Consider the following 26,473-nt stretch of genomic DNA (forward strand, 5'->3'; position numbering starts at 1 on the left):
CGTACAGGTCGCACCTTGGGCCTCGCGCGCGTTGCAAGCCACGCTTGGTTTTGCCCCGTTGCGTGGCAAGGAGGTGTGCGCTGCAGCAGCTGTCCCCGGTACGAGACGTGCACGTGTGGAGCACGTCCGCCCGGGGTTCGTTTCACCGCCCGAGTGCGGAGATCGAACTACAGGAGTACGGAGACATTGTGAGAGACATTGACCATGGAGGGAGTCGGGAGTGGGGCTCACGTGAGGAATGTATAAGATGGCCATCTTAGAGTTACTGTAGATGAGTTTACATCTTTGTAGTATTGATTGCTGATTGTTGATGGTTGTTGATTGCTCGGGGAATATATCATTGATTGTTCCGGATCCTTGGTGTGGGGTGTCTTATTGATTGGAATTCATATTGATTGCGTTACGAAATCGCATAAATAATATATCTTTCTGGCGGAGTTCCTCTCACGGTCCGGGGGTCACCGAGACCAGGTAGTCACCGGGAGGACCACGTAACAGAATTGGGGGCTCGTCCAAATTACGATTTGCGGATTCGCAATTGGGTCTACGTCCGGGATCTAAAATTGTATAAAATAATAAAATAATATTTTTATTAATTAAAATTTATTAATTAAGTATTAATTGGTAAATTTTTGGGGAAATTGGGGGTAAAGTCTTGGGTGAAGGTTAACAGGTGTTAACGATAGGCACCATGGCGTTTGTGGCACAGAACTTTGCGGTAACCCCGAGTGAGGCACAGTTCCGAGCGTTACTAAAGTCGGACCTCTTGAAATTGGCCAAACATTTTAACTTGGAGGTCCGAACTAATTTGAGGAAGGCAGAGTTGCAGACCACGGTGATACAGTCTATGGTGGGATTAGGAACATGGGACGAGTTAGCCTGGCAGTGGCTACCCGAAGAACCAGAAGACGTTGAGCTCCAGAAACTGGAGTTGCAATTACGGAGCCAGGAACGGATCAAAGAAGAAGAAATGAAAGCAGAAGAGAGGAGAGAAGAGAAACAAGCAGAGGAAAGGAGAGTGGAACGAGAACTCCAGGAAAGGTTAAAAGAAGAAGAAAGGAAAGCAGAAAAGGAAAGAGCAGAAGAAGAAAGGAAAGCAGAAGAGAGGAGAGAAGAGAAACAAGCAGAGGAAAGGAGAGTGGAACGAGAACTCCAGGAAAGGTTAGAAGGGAGAAAAGCAGAGGAGAGGAGAGCTGCCAGGGAACTCGAAGCAGAGGAGAGAAAAGCCGAAAGGGAGTTGAAGGAACGTGACCTGGCGCTTCAGCAAGATATTAAATTCAAGGAGCTGGAGGTAATGAGAGAACGGGGAGAGGTACCACCCTTGCTGACGGGGTCGACACCCAGCCAGAACACCTTGGAGGTGGGCAGACATGTGAGGCTGGTTCCACCCTTCAGTGAAAAGGAAGTCACTCAATTTTTTCCACACTTTGAGAAAGTGGCTCGACAGTTAAACTGGCCAGAGGAGGCCTGGACCATACTAGTGCAAAGTGTGCTGGTGGGTGAAGCTCAAGAGATTTATTCGGCGTTACCAATGGACCAATGTGCAGATTATGAGGTATTGAAGAAGCACATCCTCAAAGCCTATGAGTTGGTTCCGGAAGCTTACCGGCAAAAATTCAGGAATGCCAGGAAGAGGGAGAGTGAGACCCATGTGGAGTTTGCTAGAGTGAAAGAAAATATGTTTGATCGGTGGTGTGAGTCAAAAGGAGTCGGGAACGACTTCGAAGCATTGCGTGACCTGATGCTGGTGGAGGAATTTCAACAGTGTGTCCACGAGGACATCAAAGTGTACCTGCAGGAAAAGAAAGTACCGAAGTTGTGGGACGCAGCCACCATGGCAGATGATTATGCCTTAACACACCGGATAGGGGTCCACGAACCTAACTCCTCGCCTAGATCTCCGCAGGGGAGGTGTGGAACAGCAGGTGCGGAGAACGACAATACATGGCGGCGGCCTCGAGATGAATATGGGGACAACGCTGATACCCGAACTGTTCGAAATCAGGGGGCTACGGGCCCAAGACAAACTTATTTTTCGGGGGGCCCGAGGCAGACCACGAGTTTTTCCTCCGGGCCTACTTGCGCTTTTTGCAAGAAACCTGGACACTTGATGTCCAGTTGTTACCTCATGAAAAGGGAAAACCCAGAGCGGAGTCCGACTATTACCACTCCGAATGCGATGGCAAGCATAAGAAATCGCCCACAGAAGAGTTACCAACCATTTATTTATGAGGGGTTGGTCTCACTCAAGGGAGACTTGACTAACCCAAGACCGGTTAGGGTTTTGAGGGACACAGGAGCCCATCAATCCTTAATGCTTGAAGGCATTTTGCCATTGTCAAAGAGTACTGCAACTGGTGATAGTGTTCGGTTACAAGGGATCGGTGGCTGTGTTAGTGCCCCACTTCATGTCATCCATTTGGAATCCGATTTGGTGTCAGGACCGGTCACCGTCGGTTTACAAGCCACGCTTCCTGTAGAGGGAGTATCTGTGATTATCGGGAATGATTTGGCCGGGGGGCAAATTTATGGTAACCCGAGGGGGGATAAAGAGCCCCGCAGGGGAAATAACACCACCCCAGCTCGGGATGGCGACACAAGTTCCAAGTTATTTGTAGGGGGACTGAACTTCAACACAGACGAAGAAGTTCTGACCTCTGTCTTCAACAGATATGGGCCGCTGGTGGAAGTGCGGGTGGTAAAAGACAGGGAAACGCAACGGTCAAGAGGGTTCGGCTTTGTCACGTTTGCAAGCCCAAGAGACGCCAGAGAGGCAGAGAAGAATTGGAATGGTAAGGCTTTGGAGGGTCGGACCATAACAGTAGGGAAGGCATTTCGTAGGCGTCGAGAGGTCTACAGAAGAGGACAACTTGGTGGTAGTTTTGGGGTTGGCAGCAGCCGATATTACTATGGAGGCTCCCAGAGTTACGGCACCTCCCGAAAGAAGGAATGTCAGAGCACTGGCCGAGGAGACCGCCAGTCAAGTAACGGCTGGGACAAGGGGTCCCACCGTAACTGTTAGGAATCTGGAGAAGTTGAAGCACTAGATACGGGGGAGCCGCCGAGCCGGGGCTCCTACACGGACTAACCGTGAACGCCACGTTCTTAAAGGCGTCCAGGTAGTGAACTTTCCTGCACGGACTAACCGTGAACTCCACATTCCTTAAGGCGTCCATGTAGGGAATACTCAGCTGGGCCTCCCGAAAAAGTGCTATCGAGAGGTTTAACTTTGGGGCTTTGGTCACCACCTCTTAACCGTCATTCAAGAGAAACCAGAAGTGGTTGACGCTTGGTCCAGAGGGAATTAATCTAGGGGATTGGGTGAAATATTGTTGCTTTATTTTTAAGTGATGACTGTGCCCGGGGGGAACTGATGATTTGGGGGGGGGGGGGGGGGTGAGTTATCTGGTTTGTTTATCCAAGTTGGCCGGCAAAGAAAGTTTTCGCTGGGTTCAAACTTTCTTTCTTGAAGGGGGGGAGTGTTACGAATTCATGTGAATTACTATTCAGGTCTTTGCTTATCAATGTGTAGTCGATTAAAGGTTGTTGTGATTAAAGGGTCAGGAGCCCTTCTGGGAAAAAGGAGACCGGAAACGGAAGGAAAAAGACACGAGGTCCTGGGGAAGCGACGATCTTCTTCCTCTTCCTCGCCGAGCTCCGGGGCGAGGGTATCGATATTGAGCAGCGGGGAGGACGCTACGTTTGCTACATTTGAAAGCCCGTCTGACAAAAGGAGTTACCTGCGCAGGGTACTTACCCCTTGACACGTCAAGTTGCCGTGGGTCCGTGCACGGAACCCAGCGTCCGGCACAGTGCGCCTCACCGTCTACAAGGACGCGTACGGGTCGCACCTTGGGCCTCGCGCGCGTTGCAAGCCACGCTCGGTTTTGCCCCGTTGCGTGGCAAGGAGGTGTGCGCTGCAGCAGCTGTCCCCGGTACGAGACGTGCACGTGTGGAGCACGTCCGCCCGGGGTTCGTTTCACCGCCCGAGTGCGGAGATCGAACTACAGGAGTACGGAGACATTGTGAGAGACATTGACCATGGAGGGAGTCGGGAGTGGGGCTCACGTGAGGAATGTATAAGATGGCCATCTTAGAGTTACTGTAGATGAGTTTACATCTTTGTAGTATTGATTGCTGATTGTTGGTGGTTGTTGATTGCTCGGGGAATATATCATTGATTGTTCCGGATCCTTGGTGTGGGGTGTCTTATTGATTGGAATTCATATTGATTGCGTTACGAAAGCGCATAAATAATATATCTTTCTGGCGGAGTTCCTCTCACGGTCCGGGGGTCACCGAGACCAGGTAGTCACCGGGAGGACCACGTAACACATGCACATCTCACTCTAGCAACCGTTGCCGAGTCTGATCCACCTTCTCCATTCAGCATGTCTCCTAGGTAGCAAAATGTTTTCACAACTTCCAGCTTCACGCCGTCTCCAAGATCCAACTCAACATTTCCTCCATCTGCAGCTCCCTCTGTGCACACTGTACATTGAATGGAGTTCACTCCGACACCCTTCCTGCACACAGCACACGGCCACTTCCCAGTTCTTTCCACCTCACCACATGCTTTACCACTTGCCATCACCTTTCTTTCCGATATTCACCTTCAGACCTTTTGTCTCTATACATTCCTTCCACTTGTTCATCTCCCTCCCACACATTCCCGATGTCCCTCACAAATGTTGTGTTTATGTGCTTCCCCTTCTCTCCCCATCTTGTCTACCGCTCCCCTTTTTATATACTTTGTTTGTTTGTCTGTTTGATTTGTTTGTGTGATAAATGTTAGCTCTTTCACGAGCCTCGATTATGTATACAAAAAAAAAAAAAAAAATCTTCTCCTTCAGTCCATCCATACTCTCCGCAATAAACACCAGATCATCTGCATTCAACAACTCCCACGGTAAACCCTCCTTTACATTCTGAGCCAGCACCTCCATCACAGCTACAAATAGTAGTGGACTTAATACCGACCTGATGCACTCCCACCTTCACCTCAAACTCACCACTGTTCCCGTCCTTCGTCCTTACAGCTGTGCGCGCTCTCTCGTACATTGCCATCTTCCATGAGGAAGACTGTTGCTTTCACATTCCAGACAGGTTGGTGGCCTCTCCGTATCTCCTCCAGCTTAGCTCCCTCTGCTCTCTCAGCCCTCCGACCCAACACAACACACATGTTCTTCCACGGTGAAAAACCCAACATTCAGGTTTTGTCCCTCACTTTGCCTCTTGTGAAAACCTCTGTCCCTTGCTTCTCAACTTGTGGACCCTCCTTCCTCAGTCTGTTCCATCCCACTATTCCCTCCAAGGCTTCAAATTGGTAACGCACCACCACCTCAGATCACGATGGACGATGACCCATATTTTCTATCCTTAATAATCCTCCACCTACCTCTCTTCACATATACTAATTGTAGGTTGACATTTCCTTCCCTATTCTCTCTCCCCAACTGAATGAATGAATGAATGATCGTTTTAAGGCCATTTTCCCCGCTAAAGCGGGGGTTAGCCTTGCGGGCCCCATGACAATCATGGTGCCCTGTTTGAGGCAATGTTTTTATGGCCGGATGCCCTTCCTGACGCCAACCCTTGGTCACGCTCTTACGATGCGCAGGGATACGGTGCACCTATTCTAAATCGGGGTACACACCGGGATCATTCATCCCAGCAAGCTGGTACTCAATTTGCCGACCTCGGAAGGATGACAGGCTGAGTCAACCCCCCTGGCGTTAATTCAGCGATCGACCGGGATTCGAACCCAGGATCCGAGGATCCCAAGCCAGCACCCTAACCGCTAAGCCAACACCAGGCTCTCCCCAACTCCTGTTCAATAATCATGTTGTTGCATCACGTGCGGTCCTATTGCCGCACTGACAGTACATTGCCTTCTACCTTCAGTCACCTCACTCTCTTCCATGAGCCGGGACTTTGTGTAATTAGAAGAAGGAGAGGAGGAGAAGAAGAGACGGGGGGGGGGGGGGGGGGGAAGAAAAAAAGAAAAGAAAAAAAAAAAAAGAAAAAAAGAAAAGAAATATCACCCTTGTACAGATCAGGTTGATATTGTAATGCCATGACAATAGGTAAGAGGAGCATGAAGTGGAGAAGGGGGGGGAGGTCGTATAGTTCAGGGAACTCCCCCCCACACCTCCTTCCAAATGTAATAGTTACCAATTTAACAGGGGCATAGGGCATAGGGGGTGGGAAATTGCAGAACTTTGCAGAAATCTGACACATCTTTCGCTGATAAGAAAGGACAGTTAGTTGGCTTGAACCCAGATATGAAAATCACAACAAGAACCATTACATAAATTGTGAATTGGGATATTGTAAGCATATCAGCCTACCTTCTTTGTTACATCCAGCAAATAGAGTGCGCATATATATACAGGTGGCTCCTTCACCAACTCCCCTTCAAATATCTCCCAAAATGTGTTATTCAGGACATCATGTTCCATATCGTCTCTGTTGAAGATAGACAGAAAGAACAACTTTCAGAATAAAAAAAAATGCAGTGCTGAAAAAGCCAGATCTTTGTTATATGATTTTATACCATGGAAGATTTTATACCACTAAAAGTGCAAAGATCCCATGGTGCACAATCTAAAATCTTCTTCTTTTTTTTTGTTTGTAAAATCTAAAATCTTTTTGATCTCTGGGTCGCTCCTGGGAGATCGATCGGCTGTCTCCATGCCATGGGCTTATTCGAGGGAACTGTCCAGGACTAAATAACAACAACAACAACAACACATTCTCTAAATCATTGCCCAGTGAAACTCCAACCTCGAACCTCATTACGAGTGCAGAGCAGTAGTGTTGCGTGAATCAGCTGATATACAGTAAAATGAGGATTCATCAGCATATACATGGCTAGCTGAGACAGAACATTATCAGGAAGATAATTGATTTAAACAAGGAACAGAGTGGGAACAAGGACAGAGCCCTGTGGAACATCCAGTTCAACATCCAGTGGAACACCAGATTTGATGGAGCAAGTAGGAGAATATTGACCCTCAAGTACTACAATACATCTTGTGATTTGTAAGGAAAGCAGAAATGATCGAATGCACCACTCCAGATACACGATAAATGCACACATGAGTACCACCTTACTGGAAACAGGGGGCTTTACACATCAGCGACCCAGCCACCCATGCTCCCAGCAATGATGCAACCAACAACCTTAGGCTGCATACAAAATATGGTCTGTCCATGCCCGAGGTCAAAAAAAATATATATATAAAACACAGTTTGTGTGTGTGTGTGTGTGTGTGTGTGTGTGTGTGTGTGTGTGTGTGTGTGTGTGTGTGTGTGTAATGTTACCGATAGACTCCTAAACGGAGAGGCTTACGTGCTTGATATTTGGCATAGACATGGCCATTGAGCCTGGGACGAACATGGCCGAACTCAAAATATTTGACGATCCATATTTTTTATTCATATTTACCTCAGCGCATTTCAGCGCACGGAATCAACGGAATCAGAGCAGGTGGGCGCTGATTCGCTCAGAGCGATCACGTGATGACGCTATGACGCTATGAACGCTATGACGCTATGACGCTATGAACGCTATGACGCTATGACGCTATGAAAAAAAAAATCGCTATGACGCTATGAAACGCTATGACGCTATGACGCTATGAACGCTATGACGCTATGAAAAAAAAAAATCGCTATGACGCTATGAAACGCTATGACGCTATGAACGCTATGAACGCTATGACGCTATGAACGCTATGACGCTATGAAAAAAAAAAATCGCTATGACGCTATGAAACGCTATGACGCTATGAACGCTATGAACGATATGACGCTATGAAACGCTATGAACGGTATGACGCTATGAACGCTATGACGCTATGAAAAAAAAAATCGCTATGACGCTATGAAACGCTATGAACGCTATGACGCTATGACGCTATGAACGCTATGAACGCTATGAACGATATGACGCTATGAAACGCTATGACACTATGAACGCTATGAAAAAAAAAATCGCTCGCTTTACCAAGGGGCTCGCTCTCCCCCCGTTCCCCTCCCCTCCCCTTCCCCCTCCCCCTCCCCTCCCCCGCCCGGCAATGCCGGGTACTTCTGCTAGTATTTTATAATTGTCAATTTCTCTACTTCACAACCTTATTTGAGAGCATGCAACACGATGTAGAAAATGCACTTTGAGTGAAAGTATGAAGTAAGGTGCGTAATTGTTTCTTAAAGTCGTCAGTAGTTTTTGGAGAAAAGGCACTTTTTAAGGATTTGAAGGTTTAAATTTTATTATAGGTGCTGTACTGTACTGTACTCACCTGCCTGTCAATATATTTCTGGGAGAGAGGCAAAAGTTTTCATCCACTGCTATTTCATGGCAGAGAACCAATTTTTCCCATAGCTGTTTGGTCGCATCAGCAGAAAGCAAATCCAACAGGTTTGAAGGATTCCCTGCAATCAGAAAGAATGACTAGATAAGCCATCATTCAGGGGTTACCAAGCATAGAAAAACAGGGGGAAAAAAAAGACAGAATATTATCAAAGACACATGGGCTTTTTACGGCATAGCCTGTAGGGCCATGCCGTCTAGAACAGCGTTTGTCTGTCCATATGTATTTCCCTACAAACGTGCACCAATCAGAGCTGAGGATCTGGTCACATGACAGGGGGACAGCATTTAGTAACCATTAGAGGTGCATATTTTATTTAAAGGAAATATAATAACCCTCTGCGGAATATTTTGCAGTCCCAGCGGGTGTTGTATGGTAGGTAGGAGGTTTCAGAAATTCCTCAATACAATTATGATTTGAAATGCGATCGACGTGGACCTTGCTCCCAAATCCGGAAGTGAACTAGAAGTGACAATGATTCGCTGTTTTTATAATATCTCAATACAATCTCTGATTTAACATTATATTTTGTTTGTATTAATAGTATCGTATTAATTTGTGACTGTCAATGCTTGAAGTTCGAATGAAGGCAGCACAGGAATGTGGAATTTATTGGTTCATCCTTTGCCATTCGCAGTTTTTTTGTTTTTTTTAAACCCAAGTCATTGGCTGGCTGTCCATGCCTGAAGTCAAAAAGATTTAATAACTACATTATTTGCTAACTGCTAACTGGTATCCCCACGCAGGTCATACTTTCCTTTTCAACTGAAGTGTCAAACAAGCTCGGCTACGCCGTTAGATTATCGTTCTTGTTTCTTGAACACTGCTCCTTGCAATTTGCAAGAAAGGCCACAGTTTTTTCCACTCGCAATAGTGAGCTATTGTGTGTGCCGTGTGAAGTCTTGCAGGTTTTAGATAATTGTCGACTCCACAGTGGCATCTCGGCAATGTTTATCACCATCTATCCATCAATAAATGTCCAAATATTCATGAAGCCTGTTGCTCTAGAACCTCGGTTCTTAACCTGTGGGGCGCGCCCCCCAAGGGGGGCGTGAGCAATTTTCAGAGGGGGCGCGGGACGGCAGTATAAACGTCTAAATAACCCCAAACGGAAATTATAATCCCCCTACTGAAAAAAATTAATTAACCGAAAAGATAGCGCCTTATATAATTCCTAGTTTGTTTCAGTCTCAACAAACACTTCTTTTTTTCTTCCGACAGATTATTAACTGGAATCGAAGTCAATGGCAATGAGTGCGAAAAAGACTGTTAACCCTGACCCTGGCTGTTAACAGAATCTACGTCAATAGCCAGGGCCCAGGGCCCAGCCCTGGCTGGCTTCAATATCAACGAACAAACCCCTCAGAATGCACCACAGAGCACCTAGAATTCAAAAATTCCCTGGGGGGGGGGGGGGGGGGGGGGGGCTCTCCCCAACGAGCGGCTTCGTCAGATGTAGGTGGAGGGGGGCGTGGAGACGAGCAACAATTGCTAAAGGGGGTGCGACACTAGAAAGGTAAAGAACCCCTGCTCTACAAGGATCGTCAGATGAACCCGTCCATCTAGTTGCACAGATACCCACTGGAAGAGGTTCAGTCTCTAATGTCTCGGCCTCACCATCAGCCATGAAGCCTATCGCGTAGGAAATCTGGCCTCCGAAGTCGGCCACAGACTTGGCATCGTCCGTCAGAATTGACCAACCTAAAAGACCTTCATCTTCAGCTCAATGGAGTACTGTCCTCTCCTAGAATGTTGTCCAATGGTGTGCTCCGTGCATTGCACAAGGCTCGTGTGACAGACTGGCATTCTTGACTGTGGCTTTGAGCATCTAGATCACACCTCCTACAGCCAAGAACTGCTCCCCCCTCCCACCCCAATATCGATCATCTATTTCTACATTGAGGCAATGTAGGGTGAGGGAATGAGGTTGCCACTCAGCCAGCAGATATGCAACGATACCATGGACGAAATCCACTCCAACAACAATTGTTGTTATTGTTGTTGTCAACAATTGTTGTCAATCATTTTACAGGTTTAACTAGAAAAGCACTCAGTAGAGAGCATACGCCTGGTTGGCCATATCACTAAATGGTGAAGAATCACTTTAAAAATTCTACTAGTTGGATCCGGATCCGGATCTTCACCAAATTTAATCGATTCTTCCTTGTCACATACAAAACCTGTCCAACAAGTTTCGTCCAAATCCGTCCATAACTTTTTTGAAATATCCTGCTATGTATCGTTTTTGGCCCTATCTCCCAATGGTGAAGAATAACTTAAAAGATTATAGAGTAGCCGGATCCGAATCGGGATCTTCACCAAAATCTAATCATTTCGTCCTTGTCACATACGCTACATCTCTGCCAAATGTCGTCCAAATCCGTCCACCACATTTTTACGTCCACGTAAAAAAGGTCAGATGCAATGACTCTGTTTCAATGAAAACAAGGAAATAAATGTTAACTAATACTTTAAGCATTGTTAACTCTTTCTCACCAACGTGAAAACAAGGTCAAGGTTTTGTTAACAAAGAAAACATATCCTTCGACGTTTTGATCGTTTCCAAGTGCCAAGTACAAAACCATCACTTCTTCAAAACATCACCAAATACATCTTCATGGCAGACATCTTGGATTTTGGTGAATGTATGGAAATGTCCAAAGGTTCCAGGATGGCATGCATTAAAGTCTGACTCGATAAATCTCCAAGGCCTAAACAAATGACAAGAAAACATTGGACATGCCCTGGCGCAGCATTAAACTGGGTGGGAACGATACAATCCAGCTGAACGGGGTTGCACATTTTCACAAAGTAAACACATCCTTTCCCAAAACCCAAGATTTCCACTGACATATACTCTGTGGTCACTCTCATTTTATCACCTGCACTATCACTGCCCCACGTCTCTTCAGTCCCACTCTTCCCTACAGGTGATGACCAACTGCAGTATCATTGAATATGAATGAATGATCGTTTTAAGGCCATTTTTCCCCGCTGGAGCGGGGGTTAGCCTTGGGGCCCCATGACAATCATGGTTCCCTGTTTGAGGCAATGTTTTTATGGCCGGATGCCCTTCCTGACGCCAACCCTTGGTCACGCTCTTACGATGCGCAGGGATACGGTGTGCCTATTCTGAATCGGGGTACACACCGTGATCATTCATCCCAGCCAGCTGGTACTCAATTTGCCGACCTCAGAAGGATGACAGGCTGAGTCAACCCCCCTGGCGTTAATTCAGCGATCGACCGGGATTCGAACCCAGGATCCTCGGATCCCAAGCCTGCACCCTAACCGCTAAGCCAACACCAGGCTCACCTAATCATTCCGAACCTAAAAATACCTTTTTATATTCTCAATATGCAGTTCTCACTTTCCTGCAATTTTATCTACTCGCTTATCTTGTTCGTTCATTTCTTTATCCATCTGTACCCTGATGCGAGCAAGTTAACCTTTAACCTTGTTGTTCAGGCCCACAAACCTCAAAAGTTTGTTTTTTTAAAATAACAAAAGGGAGAATTGCTTTGCAATACATGTCCCGTACCGGTGCCAATTAATGTTCTTTAATTTTTTGACAATGTTTTTTTTTTAATGACGAAACGTCCTGAAACTCAAACATGTTCTGTAACTCATCATAATGAAGCCATGTAACAAGTTTCAGTTGAATATGTTAAATGTAATGGTGGAAAGCCTGGAAAACCACAGGTGGGACGGACAGACAAAAAATCCCCCTCTGGTGAAACTGCCAGGGGACTAATAAGAAACAACGAAAGTTAAAAACAAAAAAAAACAAAAAAAAAACATTTAACAACTTTTACCTGCAGAGGTATCCATTACAACAGATTCCTGCTCCCGCTCGTTTTCGATGACTCCATCTTTCAACTCGTTCATTTTCCCTTCTTTCCTCTCTTCTCCCTCACTTCCTGACATTGCATGGAGCTACTGGAATTGAAGATAAGGAAAGGACAATGCCACAAATCATTTACGAGTGACTGTAAAACTAGCTCTTCAATGAGCCTCGACTTCTGTTTTAAAGACAAACAAACCACAACTTCACACATTTGAATACATTTATTACCTCCGCCACCAAAGGTCGAACCAAAGGTGGATGGAGGTTTTGTTTTCACCCCTGTCTGGCTGGGAGCGGGATATCTCAAATAGTTATGCATGGATCCGGACGAAATGTGGTGGACAGGTTGGGTGTGGACAGGACGGAATTATTAGATTTTGGTGAAGATCTGGATGCGGCTACTCATTTTTATGCCTCCGCGGACAAAGTCTCCAGAGGCATTACGTTTTCAAGTTGTCCGTCCGTCCGGCTGTCCGTGATAGGTTTTCGTTACCGCGATAACTTGAGAACGGCTGAAGGGATCTTAGTCAAACATGATGCAGGTATGTATAATGAGGTAAAGATGACCTGATTACATTTTGGGGTCACGAGGTCAAAGGTCAAAGTCTGTAATACGTCTCTGACTTGAGAATGGCTAAAGGGATCTAATTCAAACTTAGTACAGGTATGTATAATGATGTAAATATAAAATATGTAAAGGTAGAAGAGATCAGGCTTTTGGATGGGGATTTTTTTTTTTAAGTCTTTTTTAAAGACAAGGTAAGATAAGAGATTTATTTTTTTTGTATACAACATCGAGGCTCGTGTAAGAGATAACATTAATCACAAAAAAAAAACTAACACATTAAACATATGATAAAGGGAGCGGGAGAGAAGATGGGGAGAGAGAGCGAAGCACACAAGTACAACAGTAGAGAACAGACATCGGGAGATCTGTGGGAGGGAGAGGGCTTGGGGATGGCGGCACGGGAAGGGTTGAGGTATAAAACACATGGACACTGCTAGGGCTTCCAGGAAAGAAGTCGGTATTTCAAAAAAGTGGATCTGGGGTGAATTAACAGGGGTATAAAAGATCAAGGTTTTGGATGGGGGAAGATAAGAGATGGTGGGGGAACAGCTGTTTTAAAGACCTGGAGGGAGGAGTGGGATTGAAGAGGGTGAGGGAGTTTGTTCCAGAGGTGGGAGAAAAGAGGAATGAAAGAGTGAAGGTGAATAGAGAGTCTTGATTTTGGCAGTTTAACCATAACCTGGCAGATCTTGTGCGACCTGTAGGAATATTTGGGGGACAGAGCACAGGGAGAGCTGGGGGAGCAAGGCCGGAGAGGAGTCCGTAGAAGACAGAAACACCACCAACCTGCCTGCGGTGAGTGAGTGAAAGGCCCTCGGAGTTAACTTCATCGCAGGAGATTCCAATGATTCTGAAAGCTTTGGTTTCAACCGCATGAAGCTGAGCTGGGTGTGAGGCAGGAGAACCAGCCCAGAGGGGAGAGCAGTACTCCATTGAGCTGCGGATGAAAGCCTTGTATGTGGTGAGGAGCTCAGGTGTGCCAAGGAAGGATTTTGCATGACGGAGGATGCCCAGACGGTGACTGGCTTTGGAGGCCAGATTTGAAATGTGGTTTTCCCAGGAAAGATCATGGCATATAGTGAGACCCAAAAGCTTGAGTGACAGAAATTCTTGGAGAGGGTTGTTGAGAAAGTAGATGGGAGGGTTGTCCAGTCGGTCTTTTTGAAGATACATAGTAAGAGTGTGAGATTTGTCAGGATTGAAAGACGTGTTCCACTTGTTTGACCAGTCTGTGATTTTGTCCAGGTCTGCAGAGAGTGAGGAGGCTGCAGACTGCCAATCTGAGGTATGAGATATGGAGCGGCAGAGTTTGGAGTCATCAGCAAAGAGATAGAGAGGATTTTCCAGAGAGTCGGAGAGATCATTGATGAAGACCAGAAAAAGCACAGGGCCCAGCACACTGCCTTGGGGAACTCCAGCCTGAACAGGAAGGGGAGATGAGAGAAATCCATTCAGGGCCACACGTTGATGACGACCAGAGAGGAAGTCCACAAGCCATGCGTGGAGATTTCCATGGATATCATAGGAGGAGAGTTTGGTGAGCAGAGCGGAGTGCCAGACCGGATTGAGACGGATGCCGGTGTCACGAAACAGATCCGCCCCGAAACAGATCCGCCCCCCGGCGATTCTGTACCGGTACAGATTCGGTACAGATTCGCCCCCCTCGAAATAGACTCTCCCCCGTGACAAAATCGCCCCCTCATAATATATATGGACATGTTTCAGCAGATATTCAAACTTGGAAAAAAGTGTAACAATTGTATGGCTCTTGGTGATTGTGGAAGTTATTTTACAATTAATCTACAACTACTACAATTTGATCCTTTTATTAGAATTTTAAAGAATTGTTTTCATTGTTTAAAAGTATATGTATATAAAAACAGATGGGAGTGAGACCAAAACCACGTGGTCATTGTAAAGAAAACAAACTTGTGTAATCTCATTTATTTACATCTTTTTTGAAATTTCATCCGCAAAAATAAACACCACAAAAATGAATGGTTGATGCACATCATAACGTGCGCGGTTTATTCGAAAATTTTGATTTACGCCATCATGATGTATGGTCACAACAATGAGTTACGGATTCGTCATTTCCGTTGTTGTGGTTTTCACCCACTTGATATATTTCTGATATTATGTACTATTATTATCTTCAACAGGTTTATTATTCACGAACGATTATCAAAAGTTAAAAAGGTTAACTTTAAATGATACAGGAAACCGAACCGGAAGACGACGAGAGAGAAGAGGAAGGCGTGGCGAGCAAAGTCGGAGAAGACGCGTGACGTCGAGGCTCTGTAGCGAGCATGGTCTACCGAAAGTCACGAGGGAATTTTGAGTTCCTTGAAAGGACATCCTGCGATAGGAATTATCGCTGGAATTGAGAAATCTGCGTAGTCAGGTTTGGGCGCTGAGATTTCGACGAATCCTCGCCTAGTCGCATCGACTCAAGTAAGAGCCGTCGGCCATTTTGAACCTCGCGCTTTGGACACCTACAAAGGCTTTGCTTCGCGTCAGCTTTACTCCAACATCCTACCGTCTGTCGGGGATGTGTGTGTGCGACCGCTTAGTCTCCAATTACGTTGCGGTTTGCTGATTGAGCTGTTTAGGTGCTCCTCTGGAGGGTGCCTTTGTACAGTTTCAGCGGGGCGACTGCCATTGCCATCTGTACGCGATTCGCGTCTCGACTGGAGAGCGAGATTCGGGCTTCGCCTGGATATCGTTCTAGCGACCGCTGGAGCGAATCACCTTCACCTTGGAAAAGGTTATAGAGACATTGAGGAGTGTCCTTTTTCACTCGCTGTGAGCGCAGTGAGTTATCTGACTTTAGTTGATGGTACCATCCTAAGCAATAAGGTATATAGAGTGCACTCTTAATTGCCATTTGTTGTACCGTTATTCTTGTGTGTGATTTTTAATACAATATTTGTTCATTTATATTCATTGGTGTGGTTTCACTATTCATTTCCAACACAGAATAACATATTTTTCTGCCGTGGCTCCTCGGGATTCGGAGGTACACCGTGACCAGGGGGTCGGGGAGGAACACGTTACAAATGTGATATTGATATCAAATCTCAAGAAAAGAAAATATACACTATAGATTAGATTAGCTATAGATTACACGAGTCATTTCTTCAAACATGGTCTAACACATGTAACGTCTTCCACGGTGAGCGTCAAAATCTATCAATAATTACTATATCAAGTGTTCAAGTATGTCTTAAAAAGATTGAGAAAATGTGTAAGTCCGCACTCAATCAATTCCCCAAACAATATTAGTAGTACTTTTATCACGTCCCCTCTTGTAAAGCAATATTTCCATATGTATATTTATATATCCGCAAACGAGAATGGGGGGCGATTCTATTCTGATGGGGGCGAGAAACGTATCCGCCGGGGGGTGAGTTTATACCGGTACAGATTCGCCGGGGGGCGAGTTTATACCGGTACAGATTCGCTGGGGGGTGAGTTTATACCGGTACAGATCCGCCGGGGGGGGCGAGTTTATACCGGTACAGATCCGCCGGGGGGTGAGTTTATACCGGTACAGATCTGCCGGGGGGTGAGTTTATACCGGTACAGATTCGCCGGGGGGCGAGTTTATACCGGTACAGATTCGCCGAGGGGCGAGTTTATACCGGTACAGATTCGCCGGGGGGCGAGTTTATACCGGTACAGATTCGCCGGGGGGCGAGTTTATACCGGTACAGATTCGCCGGGGGGCGAGTTTATACGGGTACGGATTCGCCGGGGGGAGAGTTTATACCGGTACAGATCTGCCGGGGGGTGAGTTTATACCGGTACAGATCTGCCGGGGGGTGAGTTTATACCGGTACAGATTCGCCGGGGGGCGAGTTTATACCGGTACAGATTCGCCGAGGGGCGAGTTTATACCGGTACAGATTCGCCGGGGGGCGAGTTTATACCGGTACAGATTCGCCGGGGGGGCGAGTTTATACCGGTACAGATTCGCCGGGGGGCGAGTTTATACCGGTACGGATTCGCCGGGGGGAGAGTTTATACCGGTACAGATTCGCCGGGGGGGCGAGTTTATACCGGTACAGATTCGCCGGGGGGAGAGTTTATACCGGTACAGATTCGCCGGGGGGAGAGTTTATACTGGTACAGATTCGCCGGGGGGGGCGAGTTTATACCGGTACAGATTCGCCGGGGGGCGAGTTTATACCGGTACAGATTCGCCGGGGGGCGAGTTTGTACCGGTACAGATCCGCCGGGGGGCGAGTTTATACCGGTACAGATTCGCCGGGGGGCGAGTTTATACCGGTACAGATTCGCCGGGGGGCGAGTTTATACCGGTACAGATTCGCCGGGGGGCGAGTTTATACCGGTACAGATCCGCCGGGGGGCGAGTTTATACCGGTACAGATTCGCCGGGGGGAGAGTTTATACGGGGGCGGATTTATTTTGAGACACCGGCAATGCCTCGCCTACTCTTCATGAAGGACACCGTGGGATCTTCGACGTCCACCAGTGGATGCTCGCAGCCGGGACGTCCAAATTAACGTACATCCGAGGGACTCCTTTACCGTTATATTTACCGTTTGGGTAAATAACCATTACCGTTATTTCCCTGTACACGTTACCTGTGAAACACCAGGATGACAGTTTATAACTGGGTCGGGATTCGAACCCATGCTATAGTATCTCTGAGCTGTCCAATAACAGCAAATGTTCTGCAGAAGAGCATTCGGCACCTCAACTCATACCTCGTGACGTCATAGTTTAAGCGGCACTCAAGGAAACTACCGAGTAGTGTAGGCTGTTATGTCATTTCGTGTTTTTTTTTTGTTAAAAGCAAAATTCCACTTGATTCCTTGTCTTTGGGGTGTCACATGTTCGAAAAAATAGGTTGTTAATTTTTTAAAACGGATTAAGGGTGTCAAATCCAAGATGGCCGCCAAAATATATAAATTCCATTAAAACTGGTATTCTGAACACAGTATGAGGTCCAAATTAATGATAATACCCATAATTTCAAAAACAATTAATTTCAATATGGCAGTCAAATTCAAAATGGTGGAAAAATCCAAGATGGCCGCCACTTCTTAAATAACCACAGTACAAAAACTTAATGTTCTTGATAACACAAATTGTGAATGATGAAATAGGTCCATTTTGGTGGTAATGCCCACATAAGTAATGCTAGGCCATTGGGGAAACATGTTACTGATTCGTTGAAATCGGTGGATGCCAGCCATAGTGAGAAATAGTGAGAAAATCCAATATGGCTACCACTGTTTTACACAAAGGTCCACATTGCTATAACAATGATAGCGTAATGTAATTTCCTGTTTGACCATATTTAAATATTCCTGTCTCACAATCATCCGTTTTACCTTACAAGTCCTCGTGTTCATCTCCCACAATGTTCTGAGCTGATTGTTCATTGTTGCTACAGCCGTAGTTCAAACAGCTACAGACCTCTGTGCATGGGAGTTTATTGCTGCGGCAACTACAGGAGTTTCCTTTGCATCCTGATTTGCAGCCACATTTTACCAGCTTAGTCACGGCCTCTGGTGCTGGAGGGTTCAAACACATCACCGGAAGAAATCTATTTTCCTCTGACTTCCATCCGTAGTCAGTGGGAGAAGGAAGGGACAGTTGACTTTCGCATGCCTGCATCCATATCATTGCAATATAATGTGCTCGCAGAATGTGTGGTGTCAATGATCCAAAGGTTGGAGGCAGACTCTCTCCCTCGGCCTGTCGATTTGAGTACAAGAACCATCGTAGTGCATTTACTTTGGTGTGTGTTTTGGATCTGTACAACAAGCAAACGAACCTTTCCAGTTGGTCAATTGCGTTTGGAGAGGGTGTAGCAGCAGATTTGCCAAGTGAAGCAAGTGAATCCAGTATCATATCATCGCAGGACATGAACACCTTCATACACCAGTCCTTTGTCCTGCCGGCGAACCTGCCACACATATCTGATCCTGTGAAAGAATGAAACCCGAGAATAGCTGAGGCGCGGTTAACTCCTAACTTTTCAAAGATAGGTTTGACTGCAATTTTCCTATTCAGTTTTTCTTTTCCGGTAAGGAAATATGTCTCAGCAGGTAGCTGTGGATACATGTGGATCATCAGCAAGAAGACATCGGTATCTGGAGAGTCTATTACAAGTTCTACATCGCCGTTAACTGTTAGGGCATGGAGCAAGAGTAACGTATCCGCTTCTTCATGACCGTGTTTTACCAATTCATCAGGCACACTTACATTGCCTTTTGTCTCAGTGCCGAAGGTTACCATGAACTTCTTCAATTTGTTGGCAGAGCTGTTGCTGTGATCCAGAGTCTTTGCAGCTAAATACTCTACAAGTTCTGCCTTGGTTTTGACACTTGAAAGGAAGTCCTTCAAGGAAATATTCTGGATCAGTGTACTATCTTGGATGTGATAGTAGGTCGAGTTTCCCTTTGTTCTCTTTTTTCTCATTTGCTCTTTCAGAGAACTTTCGACGTATCTGTCAAATACCAGTCTTACTTCGTCGTAGTTAGCTGCAATCCTGATAAGCTTTTCAAGAAATGACATGGCAAAATCACTGCATGTTTTCATTTTGTCTGTCTTGGAGATGGAGTTAACGAGGGCCATGCCATCTATGACTACAACTTTAAATTTCTCAGACATGTCGGACATGTCAGTTGAAGCTTCTTGCTCAGGGTGCGCTTCTTGTACTTCAGGCGCCTCGGCTTGGGGTGGTACTTCAGTTTGGGAGTTTTCACTCAATACTTGGTCGCCAGAAACACTCGGTATGGCATTAGCTGGATCGCTTGTGGCTTCTGTTGGGCTAGGTTGCTCCTTGGTAACTAGCGCTTCAAGATGATGAAAGACCTTAGCCTTGTCATATGCTAGGAGAAGTGACCCATCCGAAGCGAAAAGGGCACGTGGAACAATTCCAAATTCATACTTCCCAATACAGTCCTTTAGATCAAGGTCTGGATGGCTTCTTGATGCTACTATAAACCTCTGTCGGAGTCCTCGTTCTTCTTTGACTTTAATGAGTTTGTCACCTGCTTTCACTTTCTTCACTGTGTTGGCACTTTTGAAAGTGCCTATGTTCTTTCTCTTCATTGGATCCCACACTGAAAGTTTTCCTTCTGTAAAGCGTTCTTTGACAAATGTCTGGAACAACTGTTGTCCGATGGCATCGCGGTCTGCTATGTCCTTTGTTACCTTTTCATCAATTACTTTCTTGGTAAGAAGGTTACACAGGTCACTCTCATCGGTTACGAATGGGTCTCCATGAACAACAAATACCTCTGTCAATCTAGCGGAATTTCTCATTACTCGGGTGGACTTTCCCCCTGTGATCTCGTGGTGTTGGTCTCTGGTATCAGCACCTTCCATGCCATATTCTCTTTGAAACTCCTCTACTAGATTAGACAAGTCAGGTGCAATCAGGAAGAAATGGTCTAGAGCTCTCTCAATTTGGGTTATTCCAGTAATGCCTCCAATGACCTTGAGTTTGCGGTTCTCCTGCTCAATTCCGTGATCTGGACCTATTGAAGTGAATGCAGCAATCCCCTTCGTCACACAGAAATTTCCTTTCAGGAGTTATGCCCAGACATCTGGAAAAACTTGTTCTGTTTGCTGCATTGTTGACAGGTACAAAGGGAGCAAACGTGCGTAGTTCAGGTGGTCGTGAGCAAAGCAGTACTTGATAAGAGCTTCAGTGCTTTCCATATGCAGCAGCAGGTCCCGTTGTCTGGTAGCTCTAATATACTGAAGGATAGTTTCAAACTGCCTCAAGTAGTTACGGATGTAGTGTTGAATTGGTGCTGGATTGCTTTCAAACTGTCCCAACTTTGTGAGGATATCTCTAGATTCGAACATGGTCATGGTTTCTCTGACGGCATCTCTGAGGTTTTGACGGTTGCCTGTGTTCATGCTGATATCTTTCTGATATGCTTTTTCCAAATCGATGGACGCTTCACTGAGGAACACTTTCTCTTCTGGTGCTTTTGTTAGGAACCTGTCAAAGTAGAGATGGTATAGAGCAAGCAATGTTACAGTATGTGCTTCTAGGGACCTGTAGAGATGTTTTCCATTTAGGATTTGCGTTACGGTTGTTGGAGAATATAGTCCAGCTTCGACCCAAGCCTGGTCAATGCCGCTTCCTTCTGCCATATTGAAATTGAATTTGAATTTGACTGCCATATTGAAATTAATTGTTTTTGAACTCCTTGGTATTGAAATTATGGGTACTAGGGCGTGCCCGTACGTGGGTGCAAAAAAACATGCGTGCAAACAACAACAACAAAAAAAAACTTTGAAACCACGTGGCAGTAATGACCACAGAACCCCCCCCCTCTATTTACATGAAATGGTTTGGTCCATTCGCAACGACCACAGAACCCCCCCCCCCCCCCCCCTGTATTTACATGAAATGGTTTGGTCCATTCGCAAAGCCAAAGCGAACGGCTTGCGTTACTTTTACTAATAGCTCGGTAACTACTTCTCCGATTAATATGAAACCTTGAAAAGGCACATCCTCAGGTCCCCAGCAATATACCTGGCAAGTTTCAAGTATATCGGACCCGTGGTTGTCGAGAAACAGCGGTCACAAACAAACAAACACACAGACACACACACAGACACACACACACACAGAGATTACTGGAATTATAGATAGACTAGGGCATGCCCGTACGTGGGTGCAATGCCCGTACGTGGGTACGTGGGTGCGAGTACGGTGACAATCCCCCCCCCCTCTATTTACATGAAATGGTTTGGTTCATGAAATGTTTTGGTCCATTCGCAACGCCAAAGCGAACGGCGAACGTTTTACATGAAATGGTTTGGTTCATGAAATGTTTTGGTCCATTCGCAACGCCAAAGCGAACGGCGAACGGCTTGCGAGTACAGTGACAATCCCCCCCCTCTATTTACATGAAATGGTTTTAATTAGTTTTAAAACATAGTTTAATGCCAACATAGCGGCAACATAGTTTGCCAACGTGAAATAAATGAATACGCTCTCAAATGTGCCGTCCGAGGCAGAGTCTGTTCGCCACGTTCGGCACACGTGATAGCTCACTGCTCTCTGATTGGTTGAATCGTTTTTTGGACATAGCTCGGTAACTACTTGTCCGATTAATATGAAACCTTGAAAAGGCACATCCTCGGGTCCCCAGCAATATACCTGGCAAGTTTAAAGTATATCGGACCCGTGGTTGTCGAGAAACAGCGGTCACAGACATACAAACATACAAACATACAAACATACAAACATACACACAGAGATTACTGGAATTATAGATAGATAATTATCATTAATTTGGACCTCATACTGTGTTCAGAATACCAGTTTTAATGGAATTTATATATTTTGGCGGCCATCTTGGATTAGACACCCTTAATCCGTTTAAAAAAATTAACAACCTATTTTTTCGAACATGTGACACCCCAAAGACAAGGAATCAAGTGGAATTTTGCTTTTAACAAAAAAAAAACACGACAGCCATTTTTAAGACAGCAGCCTACACTAGAGGGCCGCAGTCGTGTTTAACAAAACATAAAGTTTGAATTTACGAGATCTCTAATCTACTTTATTTGAATCAAAACTGAAACTTCCACGGCCGTGGTTGAACAAGTTTTAAAAATCGGGACATTCTCCAAAGTTCTGCGCGTTATCTATGACAACTCGAACACAAATCAACAAATGCTATTCAAATATGTCTGGGGTATGAACGGTGGGGGTCAGGAGGCACATTAGGTATTTTGGTGAGGAGAAGTGTCAGGGGATATGGTTATGGAGTACGGTAATCGAGAATGGGGACGGCTTTGTCGGGGATACGTACGTATCGTAAGACGCGGGACGACTCACAGGTTCTTAGAGCGAATCCCGATCAGCGAATGCAGACACAATCCTTGGAGATACTTTGAAGCGAAATTGTTCGAAAGAAAAACAATTCGATTCGGAAAACTCAACATTCGCTCGATCGCGGATCGCCTCACGACACAACCTTAAAGGACGGCCGTGATGACGTCACTGCAGGGTTGTTCCATTCGAGCAGGGGTGGTCAATTCGATTACAATGATGGAAAATATCCATGCGTCGATTAAAATGCACATGTACCACCTGTAATTGTTATTATTTACAATAAATATATGTCTAACAGCATACAATAAATTATTTTTTAATTATACCAAGGTATTTATATTTGTCAATAAACAATACTTCCACCTTCCGAACGCGTTCAACTGTACGTGCTGACGTCATTGTTTACGGAAGTGACATCGGCCAACGATAAATTCTTCCTTCCCATTGGCTACTCATTTAAATGGTTTTTATTGTTTACGGAATTGAATTTGAAGTAAATCTTTCGCTCAAAGAAAAATATTGCGCAGTCCCACTCTCTGTGACCATGTAATGGAGTTATAGCAATTAAGTGAGTTTATAAATGGGGTTTCATCATCATACATCCAAGATTTTAAAAAAAGAAAAAAGAAGCTGTTAAAGGAAACTACGGCAACGATGTTTTCGAACACATTTTATTAATAAATTATTTTGTTGTTTTTGGATGGGTGTTGAAATAGCCAGAAGGCGTCTCTGCGCGCCCATATTTAGTGGGTTTGGTTGTGGATACCTCCCATGGTTGGCAAGCTATTATTAAGCAAACCAGTGAGGAGAAAGCGAGCAGGTAGACGCACAACCTTGGCAATATACCTTCTCGGCACGCGCACGACTCCCGAGTGCCATCGGTGACCCCTGTCAAGATCTACGGCCTCTTGGGGAATGCAAAATGTCTGGCTGTCACAAAAATATGCCAAACGATGACAATCAGTCACAGAAAATGACTAAAGGGACACAGAACCCTCACTCGTAGGCTGAGGCCTAAGTCTGTGCGGCCACACAGAGCAGCCGGAATGTGCGCTGAAAGGGTTATTAATGACTGCACCTTCTCCAGTGAGGAAGGGGATCCCTGCCTGACGATAGGACAGTAAGATCTAAACCAAGGCTAAAAGCTTAGAATATGTCACCTGTGCTACAATGAACAACTACTAGTTTTCAGATTTGTTTTTTTTTTTGTTTGTTTTTTTGTATACAAGATCGAGGCTCGTGAAAGAGCGAACATTTATCACACAGAAAGACAAACCGACAAACCGACACATAACCGACAAACCGACACATAAAACAAATAACATCGGGAGCGGTAGACAAGATGGGGAGAGAGGGGGAAGGACACAAACACAACATTTGAGAGCAGGAACCGAGAGACATGGAAACATCGAGAGATCTGTGGGAGGGAGAGGGCTTTGGGGGGGAGGCATGGGAAAGGGGGTGGGAGAGGCATAAAACATATGGACACTGCCAGGACTACCAGGAAAGAAGTTGGAATTACAAACAAGGTGGATCTGGGGTGAATTAGTGGGGGTAGAAAAGATCAAGGTTTTGGATGGGGGAAGATAAGAGATGGTGGTGAACAGCTGTTTTAAAGACCTGGAGGGAGGAGTGGGATTGAAGGGAGTGTGGGAGTTTGTTCCAGAGGTGGGAGAAAAGAGGAATGAAGGAGTGAAGGTGAGCAGAGAGCCGAGATTTCGGCAGTTTAACCATCAGAGGCTTGCTGGCAGATCTTGTGCGACCTGTAGGAATATTTGGGGGACAGAGCACAGAGAGAGCTGGGGGAGCAAGGCCGGAGAGGAGTCGGTAGAAGACAGAAAGACCACCTACCTGCCTGCGGTGAGTGAGTGAAAGGCCCTCAGAGATAACTTCATCGCGGGAGATTCTAATGATTCTGAAAGCTTTGGTTTCAACAGCGTGAAGCCGAGCTAGGTGTGAGGCAGGAGCACCAGCCCATAGGGGAGAACAGTATTCCATTGAGCTGCGGATGAAAGCCTTGTATGTGGTGAGGAGCTCAGGTGTGCCTAGGAAGGACTTCGCATGACGGAGGATGCCCAGTCGGCGACTGGCTTTGCAGGCCAGCTTGGAAATGTGGTTTTCCCAAGAAAGATCATGGCAGATAGTGAGACCCAAAAGCTTGAGCGACAGAACTTCTTGGAGAGGATTGTTGAGAAAGTAGATGGGAGGGTTGTCCAGTCGATCTTTTCGGAGAGACATAGTAAGAGTGTGAGATTTGTCAGGATTGAAAGACATGTTCCACTTGTTTGACCAGTCTGTGATTTTGTACAGGTCTTCAGAGAGTGAGGAGGCTGCAGACTGCCGATCTGAGGGAAGAGGAATGGAGCGGCAGAGAGTGGAGTCATCAGCAAAGAGATAGAGAGGATTTTCCAGAGAGTCGGAGAGATCATTGATAAAGACCAGAAAAAGCACAGGGCCCAGCACACTGCCTTGGGGAACTCCAGCCTGAACAGGAAGGGGAGATGAGAGAAATCCATTCAGGGCCACACGTTGACTACGACCAGAGAGGAAGTCCGCAAGCCATGCATGGAGAGATGAAACAAAGAAGATTAAATGAACAGTGCTGGAGCTCAGAAGAGAAGGAAATCATCCTCACCCCAAAGCCTACTTCCTTATGTAAATCTCAACTCAAAAAAACAAAAAAAAAAGACTACCTTCTCTGTGCTCATTCGTTTATTCATTCTTATTCGTTCGTTCGTTCTTCGACCACGTGTTTCTCCCCCATTTCCCCAGATAGATTGTCAAATTTCAATTCGTTATTTTATCGTCCATGTGATATTGTTTGATTATAGTTAGTTTTGGTTTGAATTTCCTGTAACTCGTAATTAATTAATCGTTTTCTGCTCATCGTGTGTGGCCTTGTAGTTGTACCCCCGTCGGTGTTTTGTTAACTTAAGTGTGTTTTGCTTGGCTCTTGGTTTTTTCCCTTCTACCCCGAACATAATACTGTCTAACGTTCTAAATCCCCACCCCCCCCCCCCCAAAAAAAAACAAAAAAAAACAAAAACATTTATTTTATTTTCTCCACGTGTACTGTTGTCTCATCCTGTATTTTCTGTCCAGGTGTGCTGTTCGCCCCACCCCCATTATCTTCTTGCCATCCACCGTTTGCCCTGTTCACGTGACTCGTGGTGGTCCCTCTCGGCTCTCCCCCCGTTGGTATTTTTGTGCATATAAGATTGTTCATAGTTCTGTTTAAATATTTTTAAATATGTTTAACCTTTCCCCTTCTGTTTTTTATTCAGTGGTATATTACAACACGCTGTTTTTCTTCCTATTTAAAAGGCTTTTCTCAATTTCCTCTCCAACTCATTCCACTTCAAAAAAAAGAAATTCAATATCTTATACGTCTCCCTCACTACATGGTCTAAATTCACATTCATTCCATCCCTCCTCCATCATCCTGAACCGGATTGCTAACTTGAAAATCACAACAAACCCAATTTGTTATCAATGTTCGTCTTTCATTAATCATCCACTTTCTAAACTCCCCTCTTGCCCCTCCCATCCAAATCCCCCCCCTTGCACCTACACTCCGAAACTTCCCCCTTGCCCCACCACTCTTAAACTCCCCCCTTGCCCCTCCACTCCTGAACTCCCCCCTTGCCCTTCCCCTCCTAAACTTCCCCTTTGCCCCTCCCCTCCTAATCCCCCCCCTTGCCCCTCCACTCCTGATCTCCCCCCTTTCCCCTTCCCTCCAAAACTCCCCCCTTGCCCCTCCCCTCCTAAACTCCCCCCTCACTCCTCCCCTTCAAAACTCCCCCCCAATCCCTCCCATTCAATTCTCCCCCCATACCATT

General features: G+C 45.7%; 1 protein-coding gene across 5 annotated transcripts in view; it reads right to left on the bottom strand.

Annotated features, from left to right (window-relative positions):
* LOC137438759 (T-complex protein 11 homolog) overlaps positions 1 to 23,012 on the bottom strand; it is a 62,303-nt gene extending 39,291 nt beyond the window's left edge. The window contains exons 1-4 of one of the 5 annotated variants that reach the window (XM_068134084.2): positions 22,998 to 23,012; positions 12,191 to 12,314; positions 8,304 to 8,436; positions 6,351 to 6,468 (exon numbers count right to left, since the gene is read on the bottom strand). In XM_068134084.2, the coding sequence (XP_067990185.2) occupies positions 6,351 to 6,468; positions 8,304 to 8,436; positions 12,191 to 12,302 (363 nt within the window). In that variant the 5' untranslated portion in view covers positions 12,303 to 12,314; positions 22,998 to 23,012. Of the gene's footprint in view, positions 1 to 6,350; positions 6,469 to 8,303; positions 8,437 to 12,190; positions 12,315 to 22,611; positions 22,805 to 22,997 lie in introns of those variants that run through there. The other 4 variants (XM_068134083.2, XM_068134085.2, XM_068134082.2 and 1 more) reach the window with 4 other exon arrangements.
* Between the last annotated feature and the right edge of the window lie 3,461 nt (positions 23,013 to 26,473).

This window comes from Myxine glutinosa, chromosome 13, assembly GCF_964187855.1.
Source record: "Myxine glutinosa chromosome 13, kmMyxGlut1.1, whole genome shotgun sequence".
NCBI classification, from domain to species: Eukaryota; Metazoa; Chordata; class Myxini; order Myxiniformes; family Myxinidae; genus Myxine; species Myxine glutinosa.